The following is a 22,863-nucleotide window of genomic DNA, read 5'->3' as shown; positions in this document are numbered from 1 at the left end:
TTGAACTATAAAAATGAGTGCACCGGGCATGATCTTGTATACACTAAAGACAAGGAGAGTAGGAAACAACACGAGATTTGAAGAATGACGCAATGCCAATGTCTGAATCGACGAAATTAACACGAATGGTAAGTAGGCTAACGGGATCTGCCATGACTTGATGAGCAACACAGTGTACTCTACCCTACCCTACCCTACCCTACCCTACACAAAACAGTGTGTGGTGGTCACAACTGAGTATTTTGAGTGATATGACATATCGCAAATGTATGTGTATAACAGAAGAATGTAGTATATGTAAGTAAATAATAGAAGGCACACACTGTATGTATGTACATGCAATCGTTAAAAGCCTCGTAGGAGTGTGTACGTGAATACTCACATAGATGAGATGGAAAGCAGGTGACTCCCACCGTGTGTGCGTTATATGTAAAAAGGCAAACATGCAAAAAACGCAAGAAAAGCAAAAAGCAAAAAGCGAAGACGCTTGTATTACATAGTTGTGATTCATGAAGATAAAAAAAATAACGACGCTCTGGCCCTCTCCTCACGAGTCACTGTGTCGAAGCTTTCATATCTTTGTCTGGCTTCAGAGGTATGTAATTTTAGATCTGCCGTTTCCGTAAGGCGCTCTCTCGTTCTGTATGGTTATGCTCAGATGATCCATAGCTTTTATTTTTATTTTTTGCTTTCTTCAATGCTAAATTTCCTTGACAGGAAATGGTATCATTACTAAAGCTTCTCTTTATTTTTCATATTCCCCCCCTTTTTCTTTGAAGATCAGTGGAAGATTTGAGTTTTTAATCAGGTTTCCACAAAATCCGAGGTACATATTTGTTCAGCTGTAAACTTTCAGATCCATAATAGCTTGTTTTTTTTGTTTTGTTTCCATTCGTGGTAAATTTCAATGAAATAAATTGGTGTCATTACTAATTTTTATTCTTCTTTGTTTTGTTTTCTTGGGGGAAAGAAAAGATGGGAGGACGTAAGGCTGGAGTCATTGCTTTGTTTGATGTGGATGGAACCCTCACCTTGCCGAGAAAGGCGTGTATTTTAACTCAGAAAAACATTTCTTTCCTTTTTCTCTCTCCTGACAATATATAGTTTGATAAATATTCTGATATCATGACCTTGTATGGAACTGGTGAGCATTGTCTTGCATTTACATTGATGCATTTTCTCTGATTTTATATAGAAAATAACTCGTTTTCGTTCACTTACATAGAAAGAAAATGTTATTCCTACATCATAGTTGTTTTTTGGCTTAAAGCGGTAATATAGGACTTAGTAATTGTGCTAGATAAACTTATGGACATGATTTTGTATGGGTTGTTCAAGTTATTATAATGTTGCCAATTTATAGTTGTTTAGATCTCGAAGGACCCTAAACGTCATGTTTAAGTCTGGTGAAACTTTGTTTACAAAATACATTTTTAAAGCAATGTATTGTTTTTATTAGATCTGGAAAGGTTCCTGACCTTCTTGTCTAGATCTGATTAAATTTTCTTCATATAAAACATTGGAAAGGTTTTATGTAGGAAATACATTTTTCCCTATGTGTAACTTGTTAGATCTTGAAGAATTCTAGCCTTCTTATGTAGATCTGATGAAATCATCTTCTCGAGAATACATTGGCTTTTCCAATTTATAAATTTTTGCAAAGTTATATTTAACTTGAGCCATGCTAATTCGGAAGATGTGATTTAGCTTTTTTAATAGATGTACTTAGCGCTTCCTTATGGACATATTAGATATTTTCAAATGTATGGGTGGGGTTTTTTAATCGATCAACGTGGCACCTCATTTTTTTTCCGATTCTCATCTTCTTGTTTAGACCTGGTTCGCTTTTTTTCAGCTTCGACATTGATAAAGGTCTGTTGACTGTTATATATAAGCAGGTTGTTACTGAGGAAATGGTCCAGTTTCTCCAAGACTTACGGAAGGTAGATGAAGTACTGTTATGGTTTTTAATTCTAATTGTCAATCAGTTTGATTGAAAGTACCTTGTTACTATGCGATGAAGTATTTGCGATGAAGTATTTGTTATTTTAAACTTGGAGACAAAGTGTTACAGGTAGTGTAGAAGCTAGGTCTATTCCAAATCGTAATTGTTAATTGGCTATATTGAAAAACTTCTTGTGAATTTATAATGTTTGATTTATAAGGAACTTTTTTGTTTTGATGAGTTTTGATAGATTGATTTTGTTATTGACTTCGGAGATCAAATATGACCTATGAGAATAAAAATATAGCATGTTGAAATAATACACGTGAAAATGAGTAGCATTTCTCAATATTCACCAACTTTACTAATGAATCTCCCATGAGAGTGCACACTGTGATTGTGAGAGAAATTCGTGCAAGTATTGGGTTTAGTCATAGATGTGTGGAAAGCATATTCGAATGTGGTCAAAGGTAGAGCATTGTATGAAAGTGTGATACTCAAACTCCTGAACTTGTTTCGGGCAAAGTGTACATGGTTGACTAACCTCATCACCTTTGCTCCAAGAGACTTGTATCACATTGTATTGAGTGTGATCTAAGTCGCATGGAAGCAATGTTTCAGATGGTAGATAACAAGATGGGCTCTAACATGTTAGATGTGTGCAGTTTCCCTATTCAACAAAGAATATGGTTTCGTAGTTAGGTGCAACACATGTATTATAATTTTGAAGCGTGAACCTCAACATTTTCCCCATGTCATGATACATTGGTGTTGCAATAAGGCCGCATTCATAAAAGAATCTATTGATGCATCATGAAGCAAGTGTGTCATTGCATGCAACTAGAACAATTTTATGTGTCGTGTGGAGGCCAATTTTGACTATGGAACCAAATCAACATATCATCTTTTTACATGACTCGTTAGAAAAGGATTACTACACTGTAGTAAAAACTCTCTATATGAAAATAACACATGCACATATGTGCTCACTCTTCTTGGTAGACAATTGAGTATGACAGTTAAATAATCATATCTGTCTAACAGGTCATCATATTTCTTGCAAAATACCTCAACATGCAATAAGTAAATGATATTCATCCTCCACTAAGTTTTCATTGCTTACCTTGTCCATCTTCATATTTAGAGAGAAGCAGTAATAGATGTAGAATCCAGTTCCATACCATCCTTGGTATCTAGTATTGTGCATAGAACTAGATTGCAAGCCAAGTTAAGAAAAACCATGCTATAAGGATAAAAAAATGATAGGACATAATAAGTGGCCTGCGCAACATTCTGATGCATAGAAAATCACACTAGGAAGAAAATAACAAGCATATTTCAGATGGATAGACATGCTGCTTATACTTATCTATACATCATAGATGAACATTTAGAAGGAACTAAATTGCATCATGCATTATACTAGTTCAAGGGGCTGTTTATAGATTTTGAAGAAACATATTAATCCGTCCACCTTGTTTATTGCTGGATGTTGGTCAACTATTCTTTTATTGGTAGCTTTATGTTGTATTGGATTTTGTCTGCAATTTCAATTAATGATAATATTTCTTTATGGTTTTAGGTTGTTGCAGTTGGTGTTGTTGGAGGTTCTGACCTTTCCAAGATATCTGAACAGCTTGGAAAATCTGGTATATATGAAAATTGGACCTTAAAACAATTTCTTTATCATGAATTCAAAACACAATCTGTTCTCTGACAAGAAATTTATTTGTTCATATTTGTTTAAAGCCTTGTGTAGCTTATCTAGATGTGTTCATATGCATGTTATTTTGTGGTAATGTTTTTAAAAATCGTCAAATATATATTGCTGTCATCTTCATCATCATCATCTATGTGCTAATTTCTGTCCAATCTCTGGGTCAATCATTGCGTAAACCTTTTTGTCATTGATAAATGTTAATATGCCTGTGCTGGACATACTATCTTGCGAGAACACCATGGACTTTGATTCTCCACATTAATATCTACCTAATCTTTGTCCCATCTCTATTACTCTTTGCTTAGTATTTTCATTAATCTTGACTTAATTCTTGTTGGCTTGGTTCGATGTTACTCTCTATGCGGATACACATCTCTCTCTTGTAGTGTGATAGGGCAGCCCATGACTTGTTTACATAAGTCAGATTTGAATTGAAAATGTTGAATTTGCATACGAATTTACTGAAGATCAGATCTACCACCTGTGCCGATGGACCATAATGTCTGCAATTTCCTACATGATAAGGAATATGAAGACCAATGGTTCTTGGGAATGTATTGCTAGAACTTACAAGACATAGAAAGAAAGAAAGAAAGATATATTAACGTCTTCTAAGGCCAAATTTGGCCCATGAGACAATTGGTTTACAACAAAAATGAGTGTTTATCCAATCATCAAAACTAAAATAAAAGAAAATAGCTTAAGCTAAGAGAGTTCTAGTAGTGTACAAAACTTTGCACTAAGCCTAATCTCATTTCCACCCAAGTCTCTCAAAAAGAAGTGGGAGGTCAAAAGTTTTTGGTGTGGGTGTGACCCATGGTCCCGATGCGTAGAGTGCCCTAGCCATGGCTTCTAGGCGGTGTAGTTCACGTTGTCGCGTTGTTACGTGCGTGCGTGTAGAAGGGGCGGGACCACGGGGGTCTCAGACTAGGGAGTAGAGGAGAAAGAATAAGATATGATATGGAGGCTTAGCTCAAGAGGAGAAGAGGAAAGAATAAGACCATGACATAGAAGGAGAGATCGGCGGAGGCAAGATGCTCAACCAATTATATTAAAACAAACGAATGATTACAACAATGGTGGCCGCATGGGCCGCACCAAACGATTATGAGAAAACCCTAACCGGGGATGAATAAGGATACCCTAAACGAAACCCTAACCCTAAAATGGTAAGAACTCTAGAATAAGTGGTATACCTTTTATACGCAAAATAGGCAACCCTTTCAATGGTGCCCCTTCCTCTCCTTTTATAGCATAAGGAGAGGAAGCCGTTACAAAAGGGAGAGACTAAATATCGCCTTCATTCAATGGGGATATTTTCTTGGATTCTTGGAGGAGGGATTGATGGGGCCCTAACTCCCACTCCTCACACATACTACTATGCCCCTTTACTCACCTCGTACTCCTATGTACCTCTCTCTCTCTCATGTGGATGTGCACATAAGTGCACATCGCATTTATACTTTAGGAATCTTGTGGTGCATTTCTTACAATTTACATTTGTTCTTATTAATATTTTACAAAAACATCATGTGCGTGTGCAACGTTGCACACCCCGGTTTTGCTCACTCCGCTCGGTTTTCCCCCTATGGACGAAAATATTCACGACAACGTTCCCTTATTTTCTTTATTGCTTCTATATCTCGTTGAGTTGCTTTGAAACCCGGCATCCAAGGGCGTTTGGTTCTTCTTTGATTTTCTGCTTCATCAAGGAAAAGCCCGAGTGGTGTAGGTGTGTCGACATTCATTGTCTCCCCTTGTTCCTGAAAAACTTCATTTGTTACATGTTGGTGAACATTAGCAACATTATTATCAATGTTTTATAACTTATTCTCTCTGTGTTGTTTCAATTCTAAGATGTATCTACCTAATTTCTTTATATCTAGTGTATCTAGTAGTTTAGGGAGGGTGGGAGAGGAACTAAGTATGTCTTGGTATTTTGCCCTTATCTCGGCATAGGTGGGGCATTTGCATGTAAAATGGTACTCATCCTCTATCTCTATGTGGCATAACCTACATATCCTTTCCTCCCTAGGGACTCCATAAGTATGTCCATTCTCAATCTCAAGTTGGTGAGATGATATTCGAAGTTGACCAATGGCAACCCTTAGTGCATGTGGTAAGAATACATCTAGATATCTTGGTCGCGTGATAAAACCTAACTTAGAGAAGTGCATAAAGTGTTCTTTATAGTATGACATTTTAGATGGGAGTGGCTCTAGTGGGGTGATCCATTTATACCGAGTATAAATTTGCCATATTTCTTGGCGTATTACTTTATTACGGTCCTCATGAGAGATTAAAGTGTTATCAGTCGTGTGGTCGTACTTAAGGGGGGGAGGTTATTATAACAATGCAACCACTACAGCCCATCAATAGAGAACAATCATGACTTTCTTTAGCTCCATCACCCCCCATGCTACAAGTCAATCAAGGACTACATAAGTGGGGTCTTGAATATGGTTAGAATAGATCATGCAATAACAATGGGCTATGCATGTAGGCCATGACCATTAGACCATAAGTTTGTAAACCTTGTTATTGACAAATAAAGGGCATTATCACCAGGCACTAAAGTTATATCTCTTGCTTGCGACTCATGTTGGAGATTTATGAAAGATAGAAGTAGTCTATCTACATTGAGAATCTTAAGTCCTTAAATATCTAGATTCTTTATTACTCTATATTTAGTTATTTCTCTAAGTTCTTACTCCATGCACCTTGGTTTAAATCCCACGAATTTATTATATGACGGTCTCAGTGGACATCTATGCCAACTGACCTACATCTGTTTAACCTGTACAGCCATGTCCAATTACAGAAATATTGATATACATTTCTTGGGTCCAAATGAACTGCTACAGTAACCATCAAGTCTGTTTCATATTTTTTCATTTTATTCGTGACTGTCTTTCATGAAGTTGCACTAGGAGCCAGTGCTTGCTATATAAATATTGCTCCATGGATTTTGTTGGAGATGTTTGATGCTTCCCAGGGCTTCGTTAAGGATCACGAATCCTATAAGGTGCACATCAGTGCATTAAAGTTCCCAATTTACAGGGATGTAGATGGAGTGAGTATTCCAACATTAAACTTCCCAATGTACAGGGATGTAGATGCACATCAGTGCATTAAACTTCCCACATTAGGATCAAACCCTCATAACCTTCTTTAGCAAAATAACCCTTCCCTCCCGCTTCCATGGTACAGGACTATCAAGGGTGACATGAGTGGGGGTTCAACTATAATATTTGGAAGTAATCACAATAGACCAGGCAGTAGCAGTTTTATTGGCCACGTGCTGCTGCATCCATCTTGACTGTGTCCTCATCATCCGGGTTATCGATAAATCAATGCCATTCTCACCTGACATTGAAGGTACCTTCCTTGTTTAGGAGATCTTTCGAAGGAAGATGTTTCAGTCCATCCGAGCTCTATTTATTCATATTTATTTCTGGTTTGTTGTTCTCCAAGATAAAGTCAACAGATTCAGATGCGATTTCTCCTGTGGTATCATAAATCATTTTGGCCTCTGAAGAGATGTTGATACATAGTTCTTTCTCTTGCACACCTTGTATACTATATCAGATATCCTTGCCTCTTATGGTTCTTTCTCAGCTTTACTATTCTGTTTTACAGCATATATTGTATTCTTTGAAAATGGTTTCAAATGTACAACTGTAATATGCAGCTATTTTTGACTACGATTTTGTGTTCTCGGAAAATGGTTTAATTGCTCACAAGGATGGAAAAGTTATTGGAAATACGGTAATAAATCTGTTTCATGGTAAGAGTCTAATTAAGACTTCGGGGTTTTAAATGTTCATTGATAGTAAGGGTGTCTGTCTGTGCAGAGTTTGAAATCATTTCTTGGAGACGAGAAACTGAAGGTAAATTGCAACTCTGTCTTAGCTGACTTCCATTCATAGATATCTAACACATGCCTTCATTAATTAAGTGACTTGATGTGCAGGAGTTTATTAATTTTACACTACACTATATTGCAGACTTAGATATCCCAATCAAGAGGTACATCATGGCATAAATTGTATGATATGAATATAATGTAAGTGTATTTTTGGTAACCTGATAATCTTTTTGCAGGGGCACTTTCATAGAGTTCAGATCCGGAATGTTGAATGTATCTCCGATAGGGCGCAACTGTAGTCAGGAAGAACGAGATGAGTTTGAGCAGTATGACAAGGTAAATTGTCATTCTGGTTTATGTGTTATGTAAACTTCTGCTCGAGAGAAACGATCAGAAGTTTCAGAACTCTGATCATTCATTATTGCAAGAATATCTTATATGATGTATGATTTTTAAAAGTTATACAATGTTTAAAGCTATACTAAGATTGAAGTCTACATTTGTTAAAGGTTGCAAAAGTGCGCGAGACAATGGTCAATGTTTTGAGAGAGAGATTTGCACATATGAACCTCACTTTTTCTATTGGTGGCCAAATCAGTTTTGATGTAAGTCTGCGCTGCTTGTTAGCATTGTCTCATAAAGGGAACTGCTGTCATTTCACACCTATTGTGGAAACTATTATCTATATCAATGTTGTAAAAACAAATTTTAAGAGTGAACTGGCTGTGTGCATGATCTCAAACTAAAACATGAAGGGTTTATACAATTAAAGCAACATCAAATTGATTGCTTGAGTGATTAACAATCAATATTGCAAAACACAAGCTTTACCATGATGCCATCTTGTTTATATATTCAATGAATTGTATAAATAATAATGTTTGGGCATGTCTAAAGTTCCTTATAATGGCAACTGTTTTCACATTGTGATTTACCACATGTCTTGGAGCAAATACTGTTAATTGTGACCTAATCCTCTGAAATACTGTAGGTATTTCCTCAAGGTTGGGACAAGACATACTGCTTGCAATATGTTGAGAATGACTTCACTGAGATTCATTTTTTCGGTGACAAAACATACAAGGTATAAATATCATAAATATTGTAAAGACTTATTATTGATCTTCCAAGACATGACACTGAAATTTGACCACTGTGGTTTTACCAGGGAGGAAATGATTATGAAATATTTTCATCGGAGAAGACACATGGCCACACTGGTATGAAATTTCTATAAACATGGTCTTACCAATGTCTTTATGTTTGGCTAGGCTAAGTGAAGTGTTTTTTGTCTCTTGCTTTTTGCAGTAACTAGCCCAGATGATACAATGAAACAATGTGAAAAACTTTTCCTTTAAGTGTATGTCATTATGCTGTAAAGGAACTGTGAGGAGTGTTCCTTCTTGCTGAGCATATTGCTCCCCACAATATATTTTGTATTGTTTATTTTTACGTTACATAATAACAAGGTCTGTTTCCAGCAACTTTGCATATTGACAATTTCAGTTCCTGTAGCTCCCTATAAGTATTGTTTTTGTCATCTATATCTCTCATGAATTGTAAACTCATGGAGAGGCATGGGGTTGATCTCTAAGACTCTAATGGCTTGCATGCATAATATCAATTTAACATTCTTCTTTTCTTTTGACTTTCTATTTGGGGAATATCAAACTAGAATTGGATGGAACCTCTCAAAATTTTAAGCCCTCGTTTATTCAACAATTATCATGAATTCAAATTATCAAACAGCTACATATGCATCAGTGATTTTGGTTCCTAACTACATGTCCTACTTGGTGGATTAAATACCAACATAATTACGTTGTGGAGATGGAAGATCATGTCGTGTCTCCAAGAATAATACAATTGAATGAATGTTTACATAAATGAATCTTGAGTTCTCTTCCAACTTTAAAAGACCTTTGCATGTTGTAACATGAAAGGTCTTAACACGAGAGCAAAGACACATTTCCTACATTCAATGGTGGAAGCCATGTATTTTTCCAAAATTGTGCATACATACAGCCATATTTTAGAGATGGAAACCATTTATTTACGAGACCATGCAATACATACTTAACAGGCTCAGTAATTCCAATTCTCATATGAGGAAAAGGATTTCTAATAATGGTGTTGCATACATCTGCATACATAACAAAATCTGAAGTACAATGTTAATTTGGTTGGGTGTCTCAAATTAAATGCATATTTAAGTAGTAATCTTATAGAAGTGACATAAACATGATGATAAAATTCAAGACAGGGCATGTAAGCAGTGCAGTTAAGACCATCGATAATCTTGAGACTTCAATACCTGAAGAGCAACTACCAAGGAGAAAAGCTCCTAACTCGTAGAAAAGTGAGAAACCTCTTATCATCACCACCTTAAGAAAGGCGTCAAGAATAAAACGCAAATAAACAAAAAGGACTACATTTCATATACATAGATCATCAAGCCATGACATGACAATGAATTGGGAGTGTCACTGAAAAGAATGCTATCATAAATCTGAATACAGCTGCAAGCTATCAGAGGTCAGGAGCTCAACTGGCCCCCACTTTTGATATTGCAACAAATAACACTTGTCTGTCGATTAAGAAAAATGAAAACGTGGACACATCTATAAAAAAAGCAGGCTTGCAATAATAATATATGTATATGCAGTATAGCTAATATATAAATTTTGGAATATCTTCAAAACAGAACATTATTTCACATCAGGTTCTCCGTCTCTCATTGCCTGAGGTCAAGATCCAGGAATACAATTCCTATTGGCTCCTATGAACAGCAATACACCCTGCTTTTAGGAGAGAGGAAACAGTAAAATGTCTATTCATCAGGAAAAAGTACACACCCTTTAAGACTGACGAGAGTATTATCCAGCTAATATACAAATAGCAGAATGCATTTTTTGGAGTCAAATATGATAGATATCCCAAGTGAAGTTGTGGATACATGGATCATGTTTCTAGTATTCACACGGAAGGTGCATTAAGCAATGAGCTTATCTCTAATAGCTGATAAGTGGAGTTCATTTTCTCTGCAACCATTAGAAAGGCTGATAAGTAGAACTTATCTGTAGTAATTATTAGGAGGTGGTTGGTAGTAATGGCCAGGAGGGGCATGTTGAGAAGGAGGCGGTGGCTGAGGTGCTTGTGGATTCATGGGCAGACTTGGACCATTATAATAAGCAGTTTGTGAAGCTTGCCATCCCGGATGAGATTGTGGTGGCAGTGGCAGTTGTGGTGGTTGCCGGTAGTTTAAATTATTCGAGCTCGTAGGTGGAGCAGAATAGTAGTTTGGAGGTGGAGTAGCTTGATTCAGCCCTGCAGGAGCTGAATAATAGCTTGGGGGTGGAGTAGCTTGATTCAACCCTGCAGGAGCTGAATAGTAGGTTGGAGGTGGAGCAGCTTGATTCAACCCTGGAGGAGGAGGATAATAAGGTGCTTGTGATGGTGGCCCAGTTTGATGATATCCTGCTGAATTTGTGCTTTGATATCCTGCAACTGGATTTGTCGTGCCTTGATACCCAACTTGATTTGTTCTTTCATATCCTGCAATTAGATTTGTGCTTTGAGGTTGTACATGCTGTGGAGGTGGTACCAAATGTTGTGCAGTAGAAGAGTATGGAGCTGATGCATTACTGCCATGAAAATTTTGTGATGGGGCTGAAGTTGGCTTTTGTGGTTGACTACTAACTGACGGATAAAGATTTGATGAGTGGTGAACGTTGCTACTTTCTTGGAACGAAAATCCAGCTAATTGCCTTTGCAAACCCTCAATCATGTCTCGGTTTTCTGTTTCTCTTGTATTTGAGTAATTGGTGCATTGCTGCTTCAGTGCATTAATCGCATCCTACCAATGAATGTGAAGGTAAGTATCAAATATCGTAAAGCAACAAAAGCAGAATGTGAAGGCAAATTCCAATAGATAAAAACAGTACTAGTTTCCTGGAAATAATAATATTGTTCACTTCCAGGTGGAACTCATTTATACAAACCTGAAGCGAGAGATAGAACTGAATTCCTGCATTATGGATACTGTCGCGAATCTCATAGTACTTTGAGACAGCAGCATTAAGTTGCTTGAAAACTTGGTCTCGTGCCACTGTAATTAATGTTAACATTTAGAAAATTTTGTTGTGATGTATAGCAAACATAAAACAATTGTGCACCTCTAACAAACCACCTTTGTAGTCCTCAACATTGAAAACAGCTACAAACGAATTGTTCTGGACCTGCATATCACAGAGATCACAAAGAACATGCATCTCAAGTTGGAAATTTAAAATGTTCCTAGCAGCCATTGATCATGTATGGCATATAAATCACAATGAAAATTGGATAATATGTAACAAAAGAACTAACCATGATTTGCTCAAGTAACTTCTGTTGCATTTCTATATTTTTGCTAACTTCCAAACAAACTGGATCATACTTTGCAAGTTCTCTCTTGAAGAGGTCTTCTTGTGATCCAGATGTAGACAAAAGCCTTGGCAAAATATTGTCCTGATATAGTGCACATATAACTTATATTGAAACATTCTCCTGATATAGTATAAGATATGCAAATGTAAAGTGCGAATCAGTTTTTATTTAGATACTCAAGAAAAACCTTCTGTTTCATTTCTTTCATTGCATCCTCAAGACCAGCCCGTTGAGCACCAAGTGCTTCCAGCTGAGCCTGCAATGGTTGGAGAAATTGTCCATGAACAACACTTATATGACTCACAATGCCTCCTACTGAATCAAGTAACACAGAAGCGAGATGTATTGGTAAGAATATTGACGAATATTTATGAATATCTATCATTAATTAAAAACATAAAAGAGGGCCCCAGGCAAAATGAAAATGTTAATCCAGATGCATCAAATAGAACTTAAGGTTAAGCCAGTTGCATGAATACTTACAGTTAATAAACCTACCGCAAAAGTTATTGGGAGAGGTGTTTTCTCCAAGGATGGTTTAGTTATCAAATGGAAATTTCAGATATATTATCATTGCAGCTATTGCAAAAAATGATATAATGAGTCATATACAAAAATAACAAACAAATTCACGTAAACGTCATTCAGATATAACCTGACTAAAAACGAAATAGTATTATTAATTGTGACTAGCTTACAAATTAAAAAATAATCAACTTCGTAATGGCTAGCACGATCAAAAGTCCTACCCACTTCAAGCATTATGTACATTGGGTTAAATGAGATTTGTTATCCACATTATCACTATCCAAAGCTATGTTTCATATATCAACAGAGTAATATTAAATATATATGAACCAACACAATAAATTTCTACCGCTTTAGCTAAGATCAATGGTTAGACTTGGCATGAAGAAGCGACCACTAAGAAAGGTCGTATGCAAGTCTATGTACAATATTATTTCCATATGTTCACAAGAAACTCATTGATCAAACTTGTTCATAGTGGCCATTGACACTATACCCAAAGGAAATGAATGGAAAGATAGCACTTACCAAACTTTGTTTTAGAGTACCCACAATTGCATCTTCATCTCCACTTAAGGACATTATGGGCTTCGTTAAAGTTGGAAGAGCTGCTTCAATCTGTTCAATTTAATGCATCAACCAAATAAATTCATGAAAGACTTTACGTTTAAATGTTCTCAAAATAACTGACTGCCCCTCCATTTATAAAAATGTGGGGTAGACCATCAGTACTCATCCATTGTGCATATATAACATAGACATACTGGTTTCACATCCAAAATGGATAGCAAGGTCCAATTGTCTTGGATCAACCGATCAATCCTTGCATCCACATCTGCAGCCTGCTTCAATTTCATTGCAAAACTACTAAGTTTATCTTGGAACCCCTTCGTGAGTGAGCTGGAAGGTTGCCGTTTCCATCTATTACCAAATTGAGACCTCAACCTTGCATCTTCTTGAGACTCTCTTTGCAATATCTCTTCGGTTTGCACAAGTAGCTCTTCATTAACTCTCTTTAAATCTTGCAGTTGCCTTGTAGCTGCATCCAAACCTTTTAATCCCCCGTCGAGTTGTATTGATTCTACATCACTTCGAAGTTTTTCAGGGAGTGAATTGCAGCCTTCTAGTGCATGAATAGATCCTGGAAGGTCCATTTCTTTAAGCTTAACCCTTGCAATCTCACTCTCCTGTTGTAATTTCTCCACTTGGGTTCTTATTATTTCATCCAAGAGCTCAGTATACCTCGAGAGCGCTTTCATACAAGTGTCTGGTACAAGTCTTGTGAACATTTTCTCTTTGCTAGCATCTAGAATCTCAGCCATATTTGTTGCTTTTACCAGTGAGGCCGATGGTAAGGGTCCCAACAATGTAACCGAGGGAATTTTCATCAAATATACTCTATCATTCTCTTTCACGGCTCTTTCTAGATTTGAATTTATGTTTGTTTCAAGCTTCGAGACTACATCTAAAAGAGAAGGCCCTACTCCTTTGGCAGCTTTTTTAGCACTTGCCAAAGAGCTAGCTGCAACTTTAAGCCGAGCTATTTCTTCACCGATATTCTCCTTTTCATGAAGATCAATGGCAACTCTATAACAAGCCTCGGCATGAAATTGGGCTGCTTTAAGCATTATGTGAGCTACCCAACCTCGATCTATGTATTGATTGAGAGGAGGGAGGGTTATAGAAGCATATGCTTCTTCATAGTATAAGCTCACTTGTCGAGCGATTTTACCACATAAAGGAGGAGGTTTTTGGTCTAAAACCACCTTTTCATAGAAACACTCTTGAGCTTGAGCTAACATAAGCTTTTCAAGCATATTCGCACATTCACTCGAGATGTCCATAGTTGTCGAAGAAGTGTTATTAGATGATGATGCCTTCATTGATAAGCTTTCTTTCAAAAAAGCAAAAGCTCCAGCCGATGCTTGAAAGAAACTACAAGATTGCTTGATACCATTGGAGTTGGATCGATCCAAATTTAACCCTAATTGACTATAAATCGCTCCCAAATTGAAAACAACACATGCTTTCTCGAAGTGGATGCTTTGTTGAGAACACTTCTTATTACTCTTGAATGCATCAAACCATGTGAAAGAAATAGTGTCGATTTGATCCTTCTCATTTGAAATAGGGAATCTAGGCTCAATAACACAGAGAGATTTGTAATACCTTTGTAAAAGATCCCTTCGAGATTCCAGAGAATCTATGTCCTTCTCAATCTCGCGGCGCATTTGTTGAATGGATTCGAGATCGTCTTCGTTATCTACTGCTTCTCTTTCTGAATAGATGTGGGCGATGTATTGACGCAACGGTTTGAATAGATCTACCGAACTTGTCTTCTTTTCGTGAATAGCAAGCATTATGTTTGAGGAGGTCGCCATAGCCAAGACGTCACAGAAAGCTGATTATTCGCTACGCCTTTATTATAGAAAGAGCTCTCTTCTTCTTCTTCTTCTTCTTCTTCTTCTTCTTCGCCTTCTTCTTCTTCGTTCAATTGAGAAAAATTCAGCCTTAAACTTAACATTATATTTATGTACACATATGGAAGGGGCCTAGGGGCCTAGGGGCCTACTTTGATTGGAGAGCTATTCATGCACTAAATACATACATACTCAATACATACTATCAAATGTTTACTCTTTTTGAGGCAGGAGATGAAAGTGGGGACTTCGATCCAATCATAAGTCTCATGTTTCAAAAGACCCGCTCGAATCACGTAACAACATTTCTCTTCTCTTCTCTAATTCCCCACTCTCACCAGAACGAATCCTTCTTTGCCCAAAAGATCTGCATGCATGTTGGCTTTTGTTCTCTCTCATCCGGTGTTTGTTTAGTAATGATAGACAAAGTGTGTGAGTGAGCGAGATTGCATTATCGTCTTCAGAGGTCATACATCATGACCTGTGAGAACAAAAATGAAAATTTTCAAATACATCCTGATATTCGAAGATAAGACAAAAATGGCACGGTTCATTAGTGAGGTGCTAATAGTGCAAAACATACAAAGAGAATTAAGACTAAATTAAGGTAGCCATGATAGCTAGTTATACTTGATAGTCACCACTATAGTTATACTTGATAGTCACCACTTATTGATAGTCACCACTATAGTTATACTTGATAGTCACCACTATAGTCCTCTATGCCTTAACTTGAAACATGCATGATATAGCTTTGAAATCTATACAAACACTAGTATCTATACATGGAGACGGAGAAACAAACAATGGCATTGCTGTCATGATCAAACAAATAATACCAATAAGACCACTCAAATCTAGCAAAGTCAATCCCATGAGGCACAATGGATGCGTGTGTAGTGTGCCATCTCTTTGAGGTGGCGTGGTGTCATTTGTCTTCTCGAGTGATATGATCCATGTTCCCTCTATTCATAACCTCCACAATTCAATATTGTCAACCATGCATTCTTCTAATTCCTACATCTAATCATTGTTTTTTTCTTGATATATGTGTGTGCAGCAACATGCCATCTCTTTACTAAGGCGCGTGTGGTCTTGACAAATAAGGAAGTAGTAGGAGTTTAACAGTTGATCTCAATCTAAAGGTGCAAGTCACATCCCCGGTTAAAAATGTGTTAGGCATCCTAATTTGATCCTTTGGCTTTTGCCCTCCCTTCATTATCAATCAGTTCACAAGTGCCCCTCTATACATACACAAAGGAAGGAAAAGGGTATAACCGTATACGTATGTATGTATGTATGTACTATGTATATACATATAATGCATAAATTTGGAAATAACGAAAAAGCTTGGGGAGGGAGGGGTATTTTCCCGAATTCTCCAAAGGTACACACGCAGACAGACAAGACAGTAAGAACAAATTATGACATTGTTTTCCTTCCTTTAGGGTTTCTCTCTGTCGATCGTCTTCCTCCCGAAATTCCCCTGCACCGGCACAGACAAATCCTGCAGATGCGCATGCTCGCTCTTCCATGTCTGCCTCTCGCCATCTCACATACGCAACAACGGTCTTCTTCCTTTTCTATAAGCTTTTCTACTCCACTCCTTCTGTATCATGCTTCTTATTGCTTCTTCTTGAAGAATGAATGAACGCGATTGTGATACTTTGAGCTTTTCTTCGAGAACATGTCAGCGACGAGGTCTTCAAGATGGAAGAGACGATCTTCTGGATGGGATAGGGAGGAGATCATTGAAGGTTATAGAGGTTCTTCATCCTCTTCTTCTCTGCGAAATGAAAGATATGGATCGTCTTCTTCTCTGAGGAATGAACTTTTTTTGTCGTGCAATGAAGGCTATGGGGCTTCTGATCGGCGGAATAAGGAAGCTTCTTCTCGAGGTGAGGGCTATGGAACTTTATCTCTAAGAAGAGAAGCCGCTTCTTTCCCGAACGAAAGTTCTTCTTTACGAAATGAAGGATGTGGAGTTTCCTCGTTTCCAAGAAACAAAGCTTCTTCTCTGAGAAACGAATTCAATGGATTTTCGTCTTCTTCGTTGCGAAATGGAAGAAGGGAAGATAATCTCTCGTCTAGAAATCCACCTTCAGGTCTGATTTTCATGTGCAATTCCATCACGAAGAGAGATTGCTTCCATTTTAAGGTCTTTGGGCTTCCATACGCAAAGAAAGGTCTCGTAGAGGAAGTTGTCCCGGGAATGTTTCTTTTCTTGTATGATTTTGATGTGAAAAGACTCTATGGAGTCTATGAAGCAGTATCTCAAGGTGGATTGAACCTTGAACCAAAAGCATTCCATGGACAAGGTTCTTATCCTTCTCAGGTATTTCCTTTCCTTACAATTTTCTCCTTTATTTTTTGTGAACTTTGAAGAGATAAAACTGTCGAGGAGGTGAATTGTTGAAGAAGTGAAGCGTCAATGATTTGAAAAGGAAAAATTGTAAATAGATAAACGGTTTATTCTAGAGTTTTTAGTGTAAATATGCAATTGCACCATATATAAGGTACATATCGATTATTGATTGAAGGGATCATCCTTTCCCAATTCGTTGTGATTTTATAGAGATGAGCTTATGTTTATAATGTTTGTTGAAGAGAAAAAACGTCAGAACTTCTTCAGCAACTTAGTTACAGGTGAACTTTGATCTATTGAAGAGATAAACTATACTTGCTTGGAAATTGCCTTACCTGAGATACATATATATATAGACATGTGTCTATGAGATCATCTTATGTGTGGCTTTAGTGTCACGTGCACTTATCTTATTCGGAAAAGCACTTTATGAAAACTCCATATAGGTAGTCGAAGAGATATAACTGTCGGTTATGCAATGTAGTATAATTTTCTCTTTCAAAAGATTCCATAGTTTCATCCCATTATATGCTTGCTATAATCGGCTTTATTCGAGGTAAAGTTTGATGCCTGTAGGGATGTGAGTTTGATTATTTTCATTTATATTCAGGTACGGTTTGATGTATATAGGGAGTGCCTACCATTGACTGAAGACAAATTTAAAGAGGCCATTAGAGAAAACTATTATGCACGGAACAAATTCAGCTTTGAGCTCAGTTCTATCCAGGTACATGGTTAAATTACTTTGATTTTGCTTTCTTTTGGTGATACATCTCAAATATTTTTGGATTTTAAACAAATTTCTGCTCATATTTTAGGTTGATAGGCTGTTGAAATTGTTCTGCCCTGTTGAACCTGCACGCAAAAGAATAAATCTTGGCATGGATAGGAATGATTCAGAACCACTTCCTAGGCCATGCTTACGAGATAGAAGAGATACTGGTGTTCCACATCTAGAGCTTTTGCAAAGGAATGCACAAGATAGGTTACATCCTCAATCTCTTCTGAAGCCAACATTAGAGGATAGATGCACTGCTGGTCTTTTGCATCTCGACGTTGTACAACGTGATGTATTGCAACATAGATTACCTCCTCAAGTTTTAAGGATTGAGGATAGGGTTCTAAGGCAAGATCCTCATCTTGCAGTAGATTTTATTGAAGCGACCTATCTACCACAGATAAAGGTTCTTGATGGCCGTGCAGATCGGGGAGGTTTGTTGAATCAAGGCCGGATGAATGAAGTGGATGAATTGGCACTGAAATATTTGCAACTAGGCCAAGACTCACTAGGTTTGCACAGTAGAAATTTTACAGCATCATTGTCAGAAGATGGAGTCGCAAAGAATGGACTCATTTCAAACTTTCAACAAGATGTTATGTCAAGGGCTGAACATGATGCTGTGCTACGAGCTCAACATAGCACTACTCTAAATGCTGAACATGATATTACATTTAGAGCTCATCAGAGTGCTGCATTAAGGGCTCAGCATGATGCTTCTCTTAGGGCTCAACATGATATTGCACTAAGGGGTGAACATGATACTCAAATAAGGGCCCAACATACTACTGTGCTCAATGCTGAACATGACATTGCCCTTAGGGCTAGGGCACTAGAAGCTGAAGGATTGAGAAGTGCAGCATCTAATAGGATTATTACAAGGGATGAACGTGATGCACTAAAAGCTCAACAAGATGCTGCCCTTAGAGTTAGCACAAAAGAATCCGAAAGATTGAGAAGTGTTGGATCAAACAGGATTATTTCAAGAGATCGGCATGTTGCTGATTCATTGAGGCAACCATCTACTAAGCGTGCTATACCGAGAAGAATGGTAAATTCTTATTACAAAGCAGATTTGATTTAAGGGGAATTGATTAAAATATTCCACAATTCCCAGAAAATTCCTCTCTTTCACTCTGTTAACTGGAGAAATAAAATTGCAGAGAGACAAATTGTAGAGCATTTGTCAAATTGCTGAATGCGAGAGGTATTTTGGTAAAATTCCCTTTGTTATACACCTGAATTGCGTATATTCTTAAGAGCATGGTTTTGCGGACTATATATAGTTTATATATTACTGATCATCATATATTTGAATTGAATGTATGTATAGTGTATACTCCTATTGATCATCCTATTGCATACACAGCTCCCTAACAGTGATCATGAGTGGAGACCTGGTTATTGCTCAGAAAAATGGATGACCGACCGAACTTCGGTTTGAGGAACCTTGTGTATCTGAACTACCATATTTTTCCACTATAGCCAAGCTAGGTGTGGACCATGTCGAATTGGAAGATGTTGGTTCCTCACTTTACCTATGGTGGATTATATAAAGAGCACTGCCAGTAATGTTTTCGAGACCCTTAATGTGAGTTTGGCATCATATGCTGATGCATTGCCTGGTGTAAACAATGTCTGTGATTTGATAGATTGACAATGGCAGAATGATTATAATGCATATCTTTCACTGTACAGGTTTTGCCATAATTTAACTTAAATATTGAATCAATTCTCAAGATGTATTCCTATGTCATTCGCAAATAAACAATTTCCAGAGCAAAGTAAAGCTATTCGTGGAGAATTTCCCGGATGGTGTTATAATATCAAAGATGCAAGTCAATTTGGGTAATTAAAAATTAAGTTGGAGTTGATTGAGATTTTGTCTCGACCTTGTACTGCTAATAGAGAACCTAAGGCACTAATCTTTAGGAGCTGAAAAACTATGATAATTAACATTCTTTGGATGGATCAAACAGTGGTATAAATTAAGAACCTTCAAGTTCTAATTGCACTGGAGGGTGAGGCTTTTGCCCTAGTTAAATGCAAATGGTAAAAATCATCGCCATGGTGCATTACTGTCCAGTAGTCAAATTTTATTGCCTATTATTCAGTTGCAATTGAATGTTATTTACATCTAACATCATGCTGTATGTTGTGTATGCTATGATTTAAAAAAGCTTATGCTGTCTTTGTCCATCTCAATTGAAAGCTAGGAAAGTGCACATGGAACTTATTGAAAGCATGTTATTTATCTACCAATGGTTTAGGGTGGATGGTTCACACGAACAAAACTTGTGTAACATGCACCGTAAGGGAGGTGGGTGGAATATCCATCCCTTAGATGGGGAGGATGCATGTCTGGCTATCGTCACATTCCTTGAAATGCAACTCTGAACCATCAAGTTTATCTGCATTCTCTTATTTGTCCATCTTGACTTGCTTGCTGACCTTGTGAAGTTCAAACCCAATTTTGGGCTTATCCATGCGTTCATGACCACACAAGACACATAGTATGGACTGTCATTTGCAATAGTATCACATTAAAAACCATTAGAATATTCTCATTTGTCTCTATGTTCTTGTAGAGGCCTTCCCTTGCATCTACATGCCATTTTGCCCTCAATTTATGTTTAGTATTGTAGTTTGTAAAATGACGTATGAATAAGAGAGTTACCATGACATGGAATGCCTCAACTTGTTTGTGCAATGGCACGGGGAGGTACTGCAGATTTTAACAATAGTTTGAATGCAAGTATTTCTACCACAACTACACAAAATTTACATGGAACGTCTCCTAAACTTGTTTTTGTGTAGTGTCATTAATGTCATGGAGTACTTGTTTCCTAAACTCGTTTTTGTGTAATGTCATGAAGATGTATTGTTGATTTTAGCTATTAGTTTGAATGCAAGTATTTGTACCACGACTTTTAAATACGTGAGTCAACACATTATTTTATTGCAATGCACAACATGAAAGCGATGCTAGACTTTTAAATAGGAGGGTCAACACGACACTTTATTCCAATGCACAACATGAAAGCAATGCATTATGCCATACATAGAATGTAAGCAACGTTAGATGTCCCACAAATTCTAACATATACTAGAACATGTATATCTCTATTCATTATCATTGTAGGAATTTCATTATAATTTCGCAGCCTAGCATTACCTATAATGCACATGATCATAGAATAATTATGTAATTACATCATCACTATGCATGTAACATTTGATGCCATTCGTATTTGTTATGGCTTTTAGTTTTTTCATGGGAAAGAAAATAAATTGAGGTTGCCATTAGACAATCTTCATAAGCAATCAAGTTACGATTACATTTTCTGAAGCAACGGCTTGAAAAAAGCCAAACTTTTCCCACCTTACATGCATGTGAATGTCGGTTAAGGATGTTTGGTTAATATAAGGAGACAATTTTAACCAACAAGAATTTGTTAATGTAAGAGCCACATATGCCGAGTGTAAGGCAACTTTCTAGTACCTTGAATAAATCGGACATAAATCACACTTTAAAACTTGCTTCCATTTTCGTTTATTTATTCTTTGATTCAAACCACATGGAAAAAAGAGAGAGCTTATTTAAACTCTAAAAACAAATGCAAAAACCCTTGGTTCCGGCTCGGACTAGTTGGTGATGAAGGGCACTAGTTTATAGCTGTAGGTACCTACTTACATTAAGTAGTCAGTTAGAAAGGATATGTACAAAGTCTCATATTCTTGAACTCGGTCGGAGGGTGATTCCCATATTTATGTATAAGCCACCTTGCATAGTCTTTCTGTAATAATCTCTCCTAATTAATGGGAAAGTGGCTTATTTTTGGAAAATGCAAAAATGCAAAAATGCAAAAACCCTTAGGGGCATAGTACGTAATATACTCGAATCATCGCCAAACATTCTTTTTCATACGAATGCAAACAAATGCGTATGTTATTAAAACATTCTTATGTGTTTTTTTTACACTTTTTACCTTAACTTTCGTACCTTAAGAAAATTTACCTTATAATAAATAATGAATACAAAAGTATACTATTTACTATATACCATACTTCGAGGGTGTTTACCATAGTCGAATGATTGAAACATTCTCAAATGCGAATGCACGTATGGTCCGTATGGTTCATATTATGCTTGGAGGAACAATAATTATTAACAATGTAGATCCTAAAATAGATTTTGTATTTTATCTCAAAGAAAAAAGCAAATCCATTATTCTCTCCCAAAGAAGACCTTAAACTATTCATAACATACATTTGAAAGCAACTCTCTTGTTTCTCAAACATATGAAAAAACCATGTAAGTTTGTTCTGAGACTATTGCAAACAAAGTGAAGAGAAGCCAAGTTGGTGATACCTAGTAAAATGAACTCTCTTTGGCAAGAGGAATGAGTATTAAAAATAAATGATGATTTTGATCCTTGTCCACCTTGCTTTAATTTATTGGAGATTTCAAGTTTGCAACTTCTTTGAGAATCTATGTGTTTTAGGGTTTATGAATTTGCAAGGCTAGTTATGTTGGTAAAGGGTGTCCTTATTTTCATGTTTTATTTGAAGATTTTGGTAGGGGAATGCCTAAGGCTTGGATTAAGATTTTCAAAAGTTGAAAGGGAAGAGTTCTGCTCTCTCTCGTGTCATCATCATAAATTTAATGAATGATGAAAAATATATGCAACATGATTGGTAATAACATGCAAGTACAATAAACTTTCCATGTGGAGTTCAAGAAGAGAGATTTACAAATGTGTGTGTGTGTGTGTGTGTGTGAGAGAGAGAGAGAGAGAGAGAGAGAGAGA

The 22,863-nt window shown here is 36.9% G+C and overlaps 3 protein-coding genes across 12 annotated transcripts; 2 read left to right on the top strand and 1 right to left on the bottom strand.

Annotated features, from left to right (window-relative positions):
- The first annotated feature begins 508 nt into the window (after positions 1–508).
- Positions 509–9,017, top strand: PMM (phosphomannomutase). 5 transcript variants are annotated; one of them, XM_087317441.1, is made up of 13 exons: positions 509–595; positions 780–826; positions 976–1,044; positions 1,899–1,943; positions 3,528–3,594; positions 7,357–7,433; positions 7,520–7,555; positions 7,639–7,694; positions 7,770–7,869; positions 8,043–8,138; positions 8,525–8,617; positions 8,702–8,753; positions 8,842–9,017. In XM_087317441.1, exons 3-13 carry the CDS (start codon positions 976–978, stop codon positions 8,889–8,891), a joined length of 741 nt encoding a protein of 246 aa, XP_087173567.1. In that variant the 5' UTR covers positions 509–595; positions 780–826; the 3' UTR covers positions 8,892–9,017. The 5 variants fall into 5 exon arrangements, with proteins under 5 accessions (XP_087173567.1, XP_087173569.1, XP_087173572.1 ...); XM_087317443.1 differs by having other exon boundaries at positions 971–1,044; XM_087317446.1 differs by having other exon boundaries at positions 533–595; positions 718–826; positions 971–1,044.
- Positions 9,018–10,226: 1,209 nt separating this feature from the next.
- LOC147866907 (vacuolar-sorting protein BRO1-like) lies at positions 10,227–14,992 on the bottom strand. Of its 2 annotated transcripts, XM_087317440.1 has the most exons (8): positions 13,254–14,992; positions 13,018–13,107; positions 12,149–12,217; positions 11,902–12,042; positions 11,723–11,771; positions 11,535–11,641; positions 10,936–11,389; positions 10,227–10,887 (listed from the first exon to the last, which is right to left on the bottom strand). In XM_087317440.1, exons 1-8 carry the CDS (start codon positions 14,868–14,870, stop codon positions 10,607–10,609), a joined length of 2,808 nt encoding a protein of 935 aa, XP_087173566.1. In that variant the 5' UTR covers positions 14,871–14,992; the 3' UTR covers positions 10,227–10,606. The 2 variants fall into 2 exon arrangements, with proteins under 2 accessions (XP_087173566.1, XP_087173565.1); XM_087317439.1 differs by having other exon boundaries at positions 10,227–11,389; positions 13,254–14,991.
- Positions 14,993–16,375: 1,383 nt separating this feature from the next.
- LOC147866906 (uncharacterized) lies at positions 16,376–19,791 on the top strand. 5 transcript variants are annotated; one of them, XM_087317436.1, is made up of 5 exons: positions 16,376–17,244; positions 17,885–18,001; positions 18,093–19,103; positions 19,216–19,259; positions 19,422–19,791. In XM_087317436.1, exons 1-4 carry the CDS (start codon positions 16,597–16,599, stop codon positions 19,228–19,230), a joined length of 1,791 nt encoding a protein of 596 aa, XP_087173562.1. In that variant the 5' UTR covers positions 16,376–16,596; the 3' UTR covers positions 19,231–19,259; positions 19,422–19,791. The 5 variants fall into 5 exon arrangements, with proteins under 5 accessions (XP_087173562.1, XP_087173560.1, XP_087173563.1 ...); XM_087317434.1 differs by having other exon boundaries at positions 19,386–19,791; XM_087317437.1 differs by having other exon boundaries at positions 19,216–19,267.
- The last annotated feature ends 3,072 nt before the right edge of the window (positions 19,792–22,863 follow it).

The sequence above is a fragment of the Azolla caroliniana genome, unplaced genomic scaffold (genome assembly GCF_043228905.1).
Source record: "Azolla caroliniana isolate FFs.n. ecotype wild unplaced genomic scaffold, voAzoCaro1.0.p SCAF_3, whole genome shotgun sequence".
Lineage (NCBI taxonomy): Eukaryota > Viridiplantae > Streptophyta > Polypodiopsida > Salviniales > Salviniaceae > Azolla > Azolla caroliniana.
The sequence above is the reverse complement of the archived record's forward strand: the minus strand, read 5'-3'. Positions and strand labels throughout refer to the sequence as shown.